At 37.1% G+C, this 16,296-nt stretch overlaps 1 protein-coding gene across 3 annotated transcripts in view; it reads left to right on the forward strand.

The window, feature by feature from the left end:
- ITGA4 (integrin subunit alpha 4) overlaps nt 1–16,296 on the forward strand; it is a 77,781-nt gene that overhangs the window by 28,948 nt on the left and 32,537 nt on the right. For all 3 annotated transcript variants that reach the window (XR_011502882.1, XM_014834042.3, XM_070508204.1), the window contains 6 exons: nt 569–680; nt 7,250–7,344; nt 8,553–8,643; nt 9,237–9,282; nt 9,664–9,818; nt 12,586–12,740. Coding sequence is in view for 2 of the 3 variants with exons in the window: in XM_014834042.3 (XP_014689528.2) it covers nt 569–680; nt 7,250–7,344; nt 8,553–8,643; nt 9,237–9,282; nt 9,664–9,818; nt 12,586–12,740 (654 nt within the window). In the remaining variant the exon portion in view is untranslated. The remainder of the gene's footprint in view (nt 1–568; nt 681–7,249; nt 7,345–8,552; nt 8,644–9,236; nt 9,283–9,663; nt 9,819–12,585; nt 12,741–16,296) is intronic.

Genomic DNA, 16,296 nt, shown 5'->3' on the forward strand with positions numbered 1-16,296 from the left:
TGTTCTCTGTACTTCAAAGTGATACCCATCCATCAGTAACCACCTTGAATACAACCTCCTTTATGAAACCTCTCCTGGCTCACACAATTAGATATGCTCTCCTTGCTTCGTGATGTTGCAAAGCAGCCTGTACTTCTAAGTCGTTTACAGCGTGTGCTAAGCCTTCCCCGTAACTGTGGGCTTCCTCAGAAAAGGGAGTGCATTTTATACACATGCTGCCTTGCCCCTCTCCTCGGTCCCTCTTTGCACAGTGCATTGCTTCTAGTAGGAACTTGATAAATACTTGCTAAATTGAATTATCAAAGTGACTTATTGGATTTTCAAACCTAGGGATCATGAGTTTGACAATTTTTATGTCCTCTGAGCTCTAATCGTACTATTATATGTGTTGACATACTTGATAAATATTTATTGAATTGAACTGAAATGTGTGTACTAAGCTCAGTCTGTAGTTTGTCCAACTTGTTTGAAGCATTAGAAAAAATCCATATCCAATTACAACAGTAAATCATGTGTAAAGTTTTCAGGGAGAGTTATAATGACACCCTTTCTTCTCCTTTCTATCTAGGGAGCGGTAATGAATGAAATGGAAACAGAGCTCACTGGAAGCGACAAATATGCTGCAAGATTTGGAGAATCTATAGTTAATCTTGGCGACATTGATAATGATGGCTTTGAAGGTAATTAAAAGTATCTCACATGGTACTTGATTTCCACTCTTAAAGCAGTACAAGGAAAAGAATACGATTGGAATTTTATGTTGTTTGTTGGAACCAGATGGTAAACTGTTGTTTCCTTTTTTATGTTACACTTAACTTTTCCTCAGCTGTCAGCTATTGCTTCTCACCATTGTTAATAAAGCGTGATATTCAAAACACCCTATTTCATTGATTTTCCGGCACCATTGATTATAAGTTGCATCATTATTTTATGTGCCTCTAAAAACATGGTGCCTATTGAACTGTGACCCACCATTTTTCTATTTTAAGAAATATTCTGATTTCAGAAATGTGAAAATGTAAAAAAAAAAAAAAATGTGTATCGTAGACTCATTGGACCACAGTGTTTGACTATCAGTGCAGTAAAGACGTTGACAGAACCCGACAGAGGCTGGCTGCAGAGCTGTCCCCTGCTGTGCCAGGCATTCCTTGTTCAGCCGCTGCATTCTGAGAGGAGTTGGGGGGTCCCAGGAGAGAGTCCTGAGCAGTAGTGAGGGGGCAACTGGCAGACTCAGGGACAGTGGCTATTTACCAACTGATATGGAAGCATTTCAGGAATGGAATAGATGGTAACTATTCCACTGATATCAGCCCTGTTATTGAAGTACCTGTTTCCATCAGCCTTCCCTCTTAAAATTGGCCTTTTTCAGTCTAGCTCTGAGTGGTAACTAAGTCTGTTAAAACTGTGCATAAAATGATGAATGAGGGGGCCTGCCCGGTGGTGCAGCGGTTAAGTTAGCACGTTTCGCTTCTGCAGCCCGGGATTCGCTGGTTCGGATCATGGGTGTGGACATGGCACTGCTTGGCAAGCCATGCTGTGGTAGGCGTCCCACATATAAAGTGGAGGAAGATGGCCATGGATGTTAGCTCAGGGCCAGTCTTCCTCAGCAAAAAGAGGAGGATTGGCAACAGTTAGCTCAGGGCCAATCTTCCTCAAAAAACAAAAAAATGATGAATGAGTTTGAAAGGAGAGAGTGTAATTACTAGAGTTCAGCAAATAAGTGTTTGTTAATTATTTTCAGGGCTCAGAACTGTGTTTTCTGATGTGGTCATTGGCAATTGGCATATGGCAATATTAGGCCAAAACTTACTTGGATGCTGCAAATAAGTGAGGGAGTATTGTAAATTCTCACTTCCTTAATTTCGTCTTATTCCTAACTGCTTCATTCTACTTTAAATGTATGAAATGTTATTCTACATGAAGGATGTTAATCAGTTATTAAATATATGCCTCTAGTGAACCCTATTAAATGTAAGAGAATAGAATTTGTATACAAATATTACCTTTTCTGGGTTGTTGCGTTTTTTTTACTGTTTTAAAAGAAAAAGGAGGTAAAAGATATATGTAGATATTTTTATGGTTATGATTAAACATAACATTTTCGTTAAAATATCTATGAGATTCTATTACGATGGATGTTACATTTCGTAAGTAGTCAGCAATTCTGTGATATTTACTGAGCACTGATTTTGTGTCAGTTGTACTATGCCAGATATACAGTGTGTGCCATAATGTAAATGAAGGATAAGGTGGCACCCCTTTTTAAGTTTTACATTCACATGGATATAAGATTGAGACACGAAAAAATAAACCTCATTTAAATGGTGAATTTAAGGATCTTACCTAACAAGTATCTATGGGTAAAACCATGTTTATGCACCTTGATATTTCATATATATATTACATGAGATAAAATTCTTTCTTTTAAAAACGTCATTTAGTAAAACACTTATTTTGTTTACATACAATTTCTTCTGCGTCCTGTTTTAAATGACATATTTGGGGAAGACTATTCACTATTTTGAACGTACTCAAATGTATGTGTGTATGTGCACATGAGAAATGATTTTTGTGGCATCAAAGTGTCAATGACAAACCTGAATTATTCTTTTGATCAGATTGAGTTGTAAAAATGTCTTGAACACCAGGCACATTCTCTTATCAGAGTCACTCCAGTACTTGGGAAAATCCCAGGCAATTTTCCAGCGTTGTGAAAGACAGACAGGAAGTATTCTGCCTGTGAGACGTAGGAAGAGGAATTTAGAGGGGACCCGCAGGACACAGCACAAAGTTTCAGAGTGTGTATAAGAACCTGGTTTCACACAGCACTCGGTGTCTTGGAGTCCTCAGTACCCAATTCGTAAGGGTACTTCTTTATGTTTGGAAGATTGTTATTCAAGTGATGATTTTCAATATTTCAGCATATTTTTGTGCTATTTATAATTTCATTTATAAATTACAATATATTTACGTTTAGTGGCCACCTTAATGTTTATTCACTTCAGTTCATGTTTATAATAACATGTATCTTTTTCTACTTTGTCTAGTTTTAATTTTTTCTTTTTCCCAGCTTTATTGAGATGTAATTGACATATAACATTGAATCAGTTTAAAGTATACAACATAATGATTTCGTATATGCATATATAGTGAAATGATCACCACACTAAGTCTGCTTAACATCTATCACGTCACATAGTTACAAATTTTTATTCCTTGTAATGAGAACTTTTAAGATATACTCTCTTAGCAACTTTCAAATATACAATACAGTGTTGTTAACGATAGTCACTATGTTGTACATTAAATCTCCAGGACTTATTTATCTTATAACTGGGAGTTTGTATCTTTTGACCCCCTTCATCCAATTCCCCCACTCCCTACCCCCGTGCCTCTGGCAACCACCAACCTGATCTCTGTTTCTATGTCTTTGGTTGTTTTTAGATTCCACATATAAGTGAGACCATACGGTATTTGTCTTCCTGTGTCTAACTTACTTCACTTAGCGTAATGCCCTCCAGGTCCATCCACGTTGTCACAAATGGCAGGATTTCCGTTGTTTTGACTGAATACTATTTCTGTTTTGCCCATGAGTAGGCATTTTCCACATTTTAGATGTTAGCAAGACCATGCTGGTTTGGAAGCAGGCTCAGCGTGTTCTTGTTCTTCACTGAGCTCTCTAATTCCATCCTACCTTATCTGCCTGGCTGAGACAGCAGGGCATCTACGTTTTATTTTTCATTACGTGTTTCCCTATCCCTTTTCTCATCTTCTATCTTAGTTTATTTTTCTGGGATAGATGAAGTTACTTCGTGTTCATTGCAGGGTGTGTGGGATTGTATAGAAAGCGATGAAAACCCCATTTGTTTTTTTCCTTCCACCTCCAGTCTTAGATACAAATTTGACTTAATGTCCTTTTACTATGCACAATTTTGTGGTGGTTTGCATAATAGACCTCAGTTATTTTGGCATTCATCACGTTTTTTTTTATCATTCTTCAAAAGGAAAAAATCATTATATTTCTTGTGTCCTTAGAAAAGCAAAGTAAGCCATTTTCTAAGAAGATAACCAATCAATTTGGCAAGAGTCCAGTGTAAAAATCTCATCAAAAGTATGAGAAAGTCACAGAATAGGTAGCTAATAAACAGGCAGACCTACTTGACTGATGTGACCAGACAGACAGACAGATAGCATTTTGGATTTCATCCATAAAATAGATTTGGCAAGACCACTTATTTTTGGTTTAGGTTTTTCACCTTGAACCTCGTCATCTGACTTTCAGACTGTACGTTTGACTCCATTTTGAGTAGAACCATAATAAAGTTCTACAATTGTAAATCATGCTTATTATTTTGTGTGCCCCTAAAATAAATGATGATCATTATCAAATCATTAATTGAACACTTCTTTGACTCGGAAGGAGAAAAGGTGCGAGGCCAGAAAACATTGGCATGAGCTCTCTAGTTAGTGATCTTATAGAGCATGGTGATGGAGAGCACGGGCTCTGGAGCCAGCCTACAGGGTTAAAGGCCAGTTCCACCACATCCTGGCTCTGTGACCTGGAGCAACTTACACCTTGTGCCTCAGTTTCCTCATCTGTAAAACGTGAGGATCAAAAAGTATTTATTTGATAGGATTCTTGTGAGAGTTACATGTGTAAAGCCCCTAGCACAGTGCCTGCAGTGTGAATATTATTTAAGAGTTAGCTGATATTAAGATTACGATGATTATACTAATGATAATTGTTATGATTTATACTAACAGAATGAAATAAAATGTTCCGATGAAAGTAAAAACAGTTGTCGGATATGTCAGTGTGTGTTCTGTATGTTGTGTCCCAAATTGAGTTGCATAGGTGTGGAAAAACATTTATTATTTATTAATAAGTATTTTCCTCATTTCTATAATGGTAGCTAGAACTTGAGTAGGTTATAAAATAGATCCAAGTGTAGGGCCGGCCTGGTGGCACAGTGGTTAAGTTCGCATGTTCCGCTTCTTGGCGGCCCGGGGTTCGCTGGTTCGAATCCCAGGTGTGGACAGGGCACTGCTTGGCACACCATGCTGTGGTAGGCGTCCCACGTATAAAGTAGAGGAAGATGGGTACGATGTTAGCTCAGGGCCAGGCTTCCTCAGCAAAAAAGAGGAGGACTGGCAGTAGTTAGCTCAGGGCTAATCTTTCTCAAAAAAAAGCCAAAAAAACAAAAAACAACAAAAAATAGATCCAAGTGTAATCCTAGGAAGTAGGAGTTTGGATCCATGTATAAGATAGCCAAAGACTGAATATACCCATATGACCTCTGCTCGGAATTAAATTGATCTGGGCCTTTTTAATATTTCAGCTGAAAAGACTCATCTATATATTTTTAAGACATTTGCCTTAATATAGATTACTAATGCTAACTGACACTGCAAGAATTTCTGTATATCAACAACTTCGTAACCTCGACTTCTCTCTTCCTATATTATCATCATGAATCAAGGTACAGAATTCTAGTTACTAAGGAGTAGCCACAATGGTTGAAGTATAAATCTAGCCCTGATTAATGAAATTGCTGACTGATCTTGTTTCACAGTGGCTGCAGGATGCTTCTTCTCTCTTCCTCTTCCCTTCTCTCTCTCTCTCTCTTCCTTCCCGCGGTGCTCCCCCCGCCCCCTGTGTTTGTGCATATTTAATCAGCACATATATGGTTCCAGCTATTCCAGATTCATTGTCATCTGCATGAGTGCCGTGCTGCCTCTTGCTCCCTGCTATTGCACAGGCTCTTTCCTCTGTCTAAACTGCCTTTTCCCTTCCCCAGGTGAAGACCTAGCTAAGACCTGTCAATACTTTAATCTCAGCTTGGGCATCATCTTCTCTGAGAAGTCTTCCCTAATTTCCACCACCTTCTCCTTGCATACTCTGTTATTATTCTGTTTTTGCTTGCTGTTTTTCCCCATAGACTGTCAATTCCTTTTGCGTACTGCCCTGTATTGCTAGCTCCTGGCAAATGCCTGGAATACAGTAGCTGCTCAATAGTTGTCCACTGAATGAATAAGTGAATAGGTGTATTTGTACATGAAAATTTAAAATAATTTGCACAAGTCAAAAGAGGCTAGCCTTAGTATGTCTAAACACAATGAGTATAAGGTGTGTCTACCATTTCATTATAGACGCATATAGAAAGGCTTTTGCATTTTTAAAATTGGATTGCATTTGGCATAGAGTTATATGTCAAAGATGTATTTATTCCCACTGAAATAGCAGTCAAAAGTTACCATTGTAGTTGTTCAAAAGGTTTTAGGTCTGATAAACAGTACTAAGTAATGAATACTGTGAAAGCAAACTTTCTGTATTTTAGGTTTCTATTAAAGTTATAAGAAAACATTGCCTATAAAGAAATATATGAATATAATCAAATAAACACACTACTTGGTAAAAATAATGCTCTTGCAACTGTAGAATATTATTTTGCTCCTGTGTGCTATGTATTTGTAGCACATAAGCAACCATGTCATTCTTAGTTTCTATTTCCTCTTGCTTTTCTTATGTGAGTTGATCAAGTCTTTTTTCTCCACCTGGTGTCATAATCTGAGGCAAATCTCAAAGTCATAAAGGTGATGCAGTCATTATTTTACAGAATAAATCAATTTTCTGAAACCGTATGTGTGTGTGTAGATACAGATATCCTCAGCAAATTCCTTAATCATTTTCCTTGGAACAGGAATTAATTTAGAAGTCATTTTGCAAATAAAATAAAGCCTAGAGCTCAAAATAAGGATTCTTGTGGTTATAATATTCATAGATGATAATAACTTATTACGTGCTATATACTGCTCTACGTACTTTACATGAGTTATGTCCTTCTCTGCTGAGGGTCGGTTATCTGATAATCCTGTGCTGTAGATGAGGGAACTGAACACAGAGAGGTTAAGAAATGGACCCCGTGTAGCACAGCTGGGCACAAGGGCAGTACTACGGTCAGGCCCCAGCTGTCTGGCTGTAGAGACCATGCCCTTAGCCATTCTGTTAGACTGCCTCTAAGACCAGTTCACTCTGTGACTTCCACACGCAAATTGTTCTGTACAATTCTGTACATCATGATCATAGTATTTTATAATATTTTTTATGTCTAGTGAGAAAACTGTTAGTGTTTTGATAAGGAGTTTTCTTATATTATGTGATATGAATTAAGGAGCATGAAGGTTAGTTTTCAGAGTTGCATTCTTTGTAGCAAGGATTTGTTTTTCTGCCTTTTAAATTCGTGCATAGATATTGCTATTGGAGCTCCACAAGAAGATGACCTGCGAGGTGCTATTTACATTTACAACGGCCGAGCAGAGGGGATCTCATCAGCCTTCTCACAGGTAGGGCGCGACTGGTTTTTCAAAAGGCGCACTGGTAATGAAAGCTTCCAGAAAACTTCCCATGTTCATGTTGACCTATTTTTCTTAATTTGCTCTTTCAAACACTCACTTCTCTATTTCACCACTTTCTTATAATAATAGTAGATGGTCTCATTTTTAAGGTCATTAACAACTCTTTGAAACCATTTTTTTCATAAATAAGAGTTCTGTTTCACTTCCATTTAAGTTTGTCTTTAACCTATTAGAGATTTCTCTCTGCATTTCATGAATTTATGTTCTGAGGTAATATCCACACTATTCCAAATAAGCGCATTTGGATTTGATTAACTGTCGTGCTTTGTGGCTAGAGCCCTGTATTTCATGGAGATTGCACAGTGACAGAAACACTCATGGTACTCTGTGTTCCTCCAGTGCAGAGTAAAAAGATGATCGTGCTTAAAGTTCCCTGATCTAACTCTCACTTCACTTTATCTTCTGAAAGATCAGGGCATTTCAGTGCCTAGAAAAAAACTACATACACATGCAGGAAAGAAAAGTTTTCTCAAAGTTACTTTCATGGAAACATTAGCTAAAACTGTTATTTTTGATTAGGTAAAAATAGGCAAATGGTTCTCTATATTTAACACGAAAGATTTATACTTGTCTAGTAAGAAATACTGATTTTCTCAGTATGGATAACAGCCTGGTACTCATAAATCAGTATTTGGACTTGAAATTGGGCACATGGAATAGGGAGAACATATCTAACTTGACTTGTCCTTCTCAAATGCTGGGAAGCCATCTGGCTGAGTAAAGTGGCTTTCATCTTAAACCTGAGTAGTAGGCTCCACTAAGTGATTATAGATGTTTTCTTTCCCACATTGCTTGTTTGAGTTTTCATTTTGGTCAGGGAAATAAATACAGAGCCTGAAAGGAGCCTGGGGAGGGGGAGTCAGGACTGTTTTAAAAGATCTTTACTACGTAGTTTTCCCTTTGCTCACAAAGTAAAGAAAGTAATTTTTTTTCTTGTCACAAATTAGATGTCAGCTGACCATGTCAAACTAGAAACTTTTGTTTCTGTTGTTAGACACAAGAATTTGACTTAACTCCAATGCATTTTGTTAATAAATGTGCCAGGGCATGGGAAGGCTCATTATTAACTAAATCATTGCTTCTCCGGGATATCAGGTGTTCAAAACTGCTTCCCACTCAACTTATCTATTTTTCAGAGAATCGAAGGACTTCAAATCAGCAAGTCATTAAGTATGTTTGGACAGTCCATATCTGGACAAATTGATGCAGACAATAATGGCTATGTAGGTGAGTATAAAATTTACTGTATTCTATAAACTGGAATAAGCTCTATTGTGAATGCTGATTTATGGTGAAGTACATTAAACTGGTATGGAAGAGTTCTAATGTACTGATTGTTTTTTTCCTTCATTTTTTTAAAGCTGTTTAGAACTCAAGGATTGGTCAGAAATAATTAAGTGATTCCTGAGCTTTACACTGTTAGTTACTTAAAGTTTTATTCCTCGTTCTTGAAAAAATGAAAAGCGCCCATGAAAATAAATCAAACATATAATGATGAAAAAAGACACTTTTTTTTGTAATTTGAAAGGAGATTTCTGGGTGAATATTTGTAGTCTAAAAATTTAATTTTGTTTTAATAAGCCTATCTTTAGAGTATCATGAGTTTATATGATAAAGTTTATGTTATTATGTCATTGTAAATGAGTAGATTCAGACAAATGTGGAGTGAATCTTAAGATGTAAGTATATCTTTTCTAATTTTCTGTAAATAGTGTTTTGACATAGTCAAAAGGTGATATGTAGCTAAGGATATAGGGCTGATAAGTAATTTTCTTTGACTAATGATGATCATTAATCTGTGTTGTTTTTTTATCCTCCAGATGTAGCAGTTGGTGCTTTTCGGTCTGATTCTGCTGTGGTGCTAAGGTAAGGTTGATACATTTCACTGCTTAATGACAATTGGGCTTAATTGTAAATGATGGGAGGCAATTTTTAAAATCAGCAATGGTGGTAACCTCATAACACTCTTTTTGGTATTCTGAAATTTGATTATTGAACTTTAGGATACTTTTCCCACCTTACATAGATATAATTAAACAAATCATCAAAGTCAATATTTTTAGAAACTTAAATGAAAATTTCTCTTGATTCCTGTATGGAAGTGTAATGGAGTATATATGCACATCCCTTTAGTAAAGCAGTTTTTTGAAATTACTTGATCAATGGAAACTGACAAAACAAATGCAATTGCCTTCTTAAGGAAAAATAATTATGTAATTAATATTGCTAATTTCATTTTCTCCTTAGGACAAGACCTGTAGTGATTGTTGAAGCTTCTTTAAACCATCCTGAGTCAGTTAATAGAACGAATTTTGACTGTATTGAAAATGGATTGCCTTCTGTGTGCATGGATCTGAAACTCTGTTTCTCATACAAGGGCAAAGAGGTTCCAGGTTATATTGGTAAGACCCTGATTCTAATTCCCTAAATGACACACATCTCTTAAGGATTTACTATGACTGTCAGCTCCTGAGAGCCAAGCCTGTTTCCCCATGCACAGGGAACTCTCAATTATCTGCTCTGGAGAAAATAGCATTGATATGGCTCATCCAAATTGTGGTTAATCCCAAATCACATATATGTGACTTCATAAGTATTACATTTTTTTCCAGCAGGTTAATGTTCCTAATTATGTTATATTTAAGCTAATAGAATAACTACTAATGAAACTAGCCCATGGTAGGAGAGAAACATACCTGAGTTTATTATTTGGACATTACTAATTCACGAAGTTCATGAGCCCCGTAAGACCTGTTAAGAGTTGATTGTACTCATGAGCCTGCAGGTTGTCATCATCTAAACCTTGTGAAGGACAGCAAATACTTACTGAACCCAACTATGGATATGTAACAGAGGTCTCAGTCTGAATGAGCCTGTAATGAGAAATACAGAATGAGCCTGGTATCTCTACTTTAGATCAGACTAATTTTTAATAGTGCTCGCAAAAGTCCTTTGTTAAAGATGCAGTGATAGGACAGCGGGCAAAACCTTCATCTGGTTACTGATTGGAGAAGTGGTAGTTGGAGAGCGTGACCTCAGTAACACAGACAAGCTGATGGATTATCTGAAAGATACACATCAAATAGGACCGTTTCCCTTTATGTAAAATCTGTGCTGATTATACTATCAATTCCATTGTGACCAGATACTTTTAAAAATGGTTGAAAACAAATATGTGAAACATAAATAATCATAGCATTGTTAGAAAAACATGCTTTATAGTTGTTATAAAATGACTCCTTGAGAGAAATAATTCACATGGTAAGCGTATTTAATAAAATCAGGACATTTTGCCTCTTACTGTGAGTGGATTTTTATTCACCCCTTTTTCATTTACTTTTTGTCTGAACTCAGGGTGATGAACTTGTAGACGGTTATTTCAACTGCAGCTCCATCTCTGAGGCATTGAATTTCACTTATTGTAATTTTGAAGTCAATTGATGTGGATTTTATTTTCTAAATAAAAGAAAGGTTGAAAGATTTATTTGAAATTTGTAGGAGTAATATAAGTTTTATACTTATGTTTCCTTGAAATAAATAGAAAAAAATCCTTCCAGAAGAGTGAGTTACTCCTAAAATGTAAATGAACACTTGAAGAGTTATATAAATTCTTTAAAATATCATTCTGAATTATTGCTCCTGTATTAATGAATGACATCTCAGAAGACTATTAGATGTAGCTTGTTTTGCAAAACACCCTTTTATTATTTTTAATTTTTTATTGAAGTATAATTGACATACAGCACTATATAAGTTTTAGGTGTACAACACAATGATTTGATATTTGTATATATTGTGAGATGATAACTGTAATAAATCTAGTTACCATCTGTCACCACATATAGTTCCAAAAATTTTTTTTATTCTGATAACTTTTCAGATTTACTCTTTTAGAAACTTTCAGATATGCGATACAGTATTGTTAACCATAACCATGCTGTACATTTCATCCCCAGGATTTCTTTGTATTATAACTGGAAGTTTGTACCCTTAGACCCCACTTCACCCATTTTGCCCACCCCTACCTCCTGCCTCTGGCAACCACCAATTTGACAAAGAACTCTTTTAGATTCAAGAAATAGCTCTTACTTTCTTGGTAAGATCTGGCTTGGAGTTTTTTTTTGTTGCTTGTAAATTTTCCTTATTTTTTTGCTTATTGAAGATCTTCTTCAGCAGATGATTATTTACTATGTCAGATTTGAAATAAATTTTTACCAAACTGCCAGAATATTTATTGAGAGAATGTCTATCTATATTTGTTTACTTTTGTGCAAATTGAAACTAGAAGGTCAAACTAGAAGCCAATGAAAACATGGAGGGGAAGTAATCAGGGCCTAGGGCTGGAAAGGAGATGTCTGTGAGTCAACTGTTTACATAGGTTTGACTTTTGAACTACATGTTCACTTTTAATAAAAAATCCAAAGAGGGGACGTCCCCATGGCCGAGTGGTTAAGTTCGCGCACTCCGCTTTGGTCAGGTCACATTTAGGTGGCCTCCCACATGCCACAACTAGAGTGACCTACAACTTAAAAAATATATACAACTATGTACTGGGGGGATTTGGGAAAGAAAAAAGCAGGAAAAAAAGATTGGCAACAGTTGTTAGCTCAGGTGCCAAGCTTAAAAAGAAAAAAAAACCCAAAGAAAAATGGCAAGCCTTCAAATTGGAAACAAATGGAAATAAAAGAATCTAACCATATATGAAATTAGTTATGTAACCACACAAGATAGAACTATTCTAAGTGACGCTGAGCACAGTACTCTGCTTGTACTTTCTTAGTGGAATGTTCTAGAGACAAAAAGGGCTCAAAGAAATCTGAAGCTTTACTCAGGACTTTTATTATTAGTAACACTTTTGGCATTGTAGTTTTGAAAGGTTTATATATAGGAGGATTAAGCAAATAACTAAAGATGTTAATATTAAAAATAGAAACCAAGAGAAAAGTTGATAAATCTTTTTTTAATTTATAAAAAATTTTTGAAATTTGTATCTTTAAGTGGTTGCCTCTTCCATACTTTAGGTTAGTTTTTGCAAGCTATTTAATGAAGAGAGGTTAAGACATTTCCAGTATTCTACGTAACTTTGACCATTATCACTTCAAAAATAACGAAGTAAATGCCTTTAGATAACTACTTATATTAAGTGCAATTCTCTCTATATTTTTGCAGTTTTGTTTTATAACATGAGTCTGGATGTGAACCGAAAGGCGGAGTCTCCATCGAGATTTTACTTTTCTTCAAATGGAACCTCTGATGTGATTACAGGAAGCATGAAAGTATCAAGCAGAGCGGCTAACTGCAGAACCCATCAAGCATTTATGCGGGTAAAGTCAACTAGTTTTTATTAACGGATATGTGGGTAATGTCAACTAGTTTTTATTAACGGATATGTGAACTTCAGTATTATCAGTACAGTAAAAATTTTATTGCATTGGTATCTTTTTATAAAATGTAGTTAAAGCAGATGTTGTCCCCTCCTGAACTAGCTGACCTGTTGTTCCAGAGTCACAATGTTAGACAGTCTTGTGACCTGGATAATTCAATGTCTACTTTTTGCATCTTCTTTTTTTCATATTTTACTGCATCACTATTTTTACAGATTTGCCTTTTTTTTCCCCTGCAATTGCTATTTTCCTATCCCTGTTAATACAGTTGCCTAGAAATGTACATATTGAGTAGCTCTGCTGAGCCTCAGATCCATTCCTCAGTAGGATTTTTTGGGGGGTGAGTGGGAGGTGGGGAAGTTGGTTTATTTTTCATGCGACTCTAATGAAGCTGAATCCAACATGACTGCTTTTGGATTATGTCCTTGTCTCCACGCCAGCATTGTCGGTGATGTCAGTGGGAACTCGCACAGTTGTAGCGTGGTGGGGATCCTCTGTGGGCCAGGACCACGGCTCTCATGCTGGTTTGGGTTATGTGCTGCCAAAGCACAGCTGATTTCATGTTTCTTATTAAAACATTCATTCCCAAACTGATCATCATATTCCTTGCGTTGGTCAAGTTTTATCATATGAAGCAGTGCCAGGTCTTTTTCATTAGGGAATGATGTTCTTCATCAGAAAATCTATTGTCACAAAAAAGCCAAACTATTCCCAGAAGTCCTTTCTGGGATTTCTAATAGTAGCTTCAGCTTAGAACTTAATTTTCCCTTAGATACTTATCCAAGCAAATGCGAACCAGCATCAGGACTCCAATGCACTGTTAAATACTAAGACATAGAATCTCTGTGCTATTTCTTCATTTCCCTTAACAATTTTTATCGTCATACTAGAATAAAGCTATTAGATAGTTGAGAACCAAAAGTATAGGATGATATTAATGTAACCATCATTTACATGGCAGAGATTAAAGAGGTTCTTTTTTTTTTCCATCCTACATCGTTATGATTTTACTTAGGTTAATCAATTTTGGACTAACATTGAGACCATTTTAAAGACAATGAAAGGGCTGACATTAGACATTCACAAACATATTGTGTTGAATTTGTAAAATGGCAGCAACTTGATCTAATTTATTTAGTTCTGTTTCTTGGCGTTGTTCCTGTGACTATGGCTTCATCAAAATTGTACACTTTCTGTGGGATGAATCTGGAGTAGAAATGATAGTAGCAGAGGTTTCTGTGTTTGTCGCACACATACTTGTAATGTTACCATGGTGTCAGTGGCAGCAGGTTACAGCCATTGACTTTAGGCCTATTGTCAATGCCAAACAAAAGCACTAAGCTCCGGGGTTGGTACGTGGTAGGGACTTTCTAAAAAAGTCATTGTTTCTTCAATATTTTCTTTTCCTCTCCTGAATTACCTTGCTTTTGTTTGGGACATTTCAAAACTTATATACAGAAAGGCAAAAGGCGATTCCAACCTTCTTTCGCAACAAACCCAGTGTGGATGAGAGAACCACAGAAGCAGCTGCCCCAACCTTGAGTGCCGCTCAGGAGCTCTAGCTGTTCTTTGGGAAAGTGTGGGAATATAGAGAGTGCATTTTCCACCCCTACCAGCATGGTACCTGAGGCATTCAGAAACGTATTAACACTGAAATGCTTCTGCAGTCTGGAAGAATAGAACAGCAACCTGAATTCTTGTGTCTTGCTAATAACAGAGGATAAGAAGATGGACTGTGGTCAGGATGCCTGGAGTTTTCCTTTGTTCCGTATAACGTATCCAGTATCAAGAGTGCTAATATACATATGCATTCTACCTCAGCACCCCTTACAATGAAATGAGGTGACACTTCTCAATTATGTACTTAGGCCTGCAGCCCCCACCGCTCAGGGGGCTCCCTGCCTGCCAGTTAAGCATACTTTCCTTGTATAGTTCTTCCTGTTGGCCATACCAGTTAGGCTCAACTTATCCATCCACTCAATTAATTCAATAGGTGTTTATTGTGTCAGATTCTGCTTGAGGCACTTGTGTAGATCAGTGCATGAAATATAAAATGATTACTACCCTCATGGAGCTTAGAGTCTAGTGGAGTGAGACAAACAACAGCATGAGAAAACTGTAAATTTTATAGTATTTTAGAAGAAGATAGTGATGGAAAAAGGAAAATGAGGGCAGGATACAGGAAGTTGGGGAGTGCTGAGGAAGGAGTGAAGAGTGCAATTTTAAATAGGGTGGTCAGAGCTGGCCTCATTTCAGAAGGTGATATGTAAGCAAAAACTTGAAAGATGTGAGCAAGTTACCTGTGTAGGTGTCTAGGATAGTGGTTCTCAACTTTAGCATTCAACAGCATCACCTGGAGGGCTTGTTAAAACACAGATTACTGGGCCCCACCTAGAGTTTCTGATTCAGTAGATCTTCAGTGAGTCCTGAGAATTTGCATTCCTACAAAGTTCCCAGGTGATGCTGATGCTTTGGAATCATACTTTGAGAATCTCTGATCTAGGAGAAAAATATAAAAAGAAGAGCTAAGTAAAAATGCCTCAAGACAAGAATGTGCCTGGTGTTTTAGGGAACAGTGGGGAGGCAAGGATGGCTGGAAAAGTGAACTGGGGGAAAAAGTGTCAGGTCATATAGGACCTGTGACTTTTTCTCTCAGTGAAATGAGAATCTATTGTAGAGTTTTGAGCAGAGAAGTGACATGACCTGAGTTAGTAACGAAAAGGAATACTCTAGCTGCTATGTTGAAACTGGACAGTACAGGACCAAGGGTTGACACAGGGAGAAGAAAATACTGCAATAACCCAAGTGAGAGATGATGGCTCCACTGAAGGTGGTGGAAGTGGATATGGTGAGAAATAGTTGAAGACAGACCCCACACAATTTGCTGACAGATTGGAGGTCTGGCATTGGAGAAGGAGAGGCTCTAAGATGACTCCAATGTCTTTAGCCCGAGCAACTAGAAGAATGTAGTTTTATCAATCAAGACAGAATATACAAGGGAAACAACTCCTGCATGGAAAATTCTGGAGTTCAGTTGTGGACCTGCTGAACTGGAGAGACCTGTTTTACTTTCAAGTGTAAATATCAATTAAGTGTTTAAAGATACTCATCTGGAGTTGGAGAGAGGCATAGAACTGGAAATGTAGCTTAATGTACCTTTGGCATATGCATGGTTTTTAAAGCCATATGAGATGGCTGAGGTCAACACAGGAGGAGAAGAAAGCCAAGGTCTGCACTCTGGGACACTACAACATGAAGAGGTTGCAGAGAAGAGAAGGCTCACGAAGGAGATGAGAAGGACCCATCAGTAAGTAAGAAAACCAAGAGCTTAAGGCATCCTGGAAGTGAAGCGAATAAAGCAGAGCAAAGAGGAGGGCATGACAATGTTCTTAGTGCTGCTGCTTGGTCAGATAAGATGAAGACTGAGAACTGACCATAGGGTTTAGCAATGTGGAGGCTATTAGTGATCATGACAACAGCATTTCAGAGGAGTAGG

This window comes from Equus asinus, chromosome 4 (genome assembly GCF_041296235.1).
Source record: "Equus asinus isolate D_3611 breed Donkey chromosome 4, EquAss-T2T_v2, whole genome shotgun sequence".
Classification (NCBI taxonomy): Eukaryota; Metazoa; Chordata; class Mammalia; order Perissodactyla; family Equidae; genus Equus; species Equus asinus.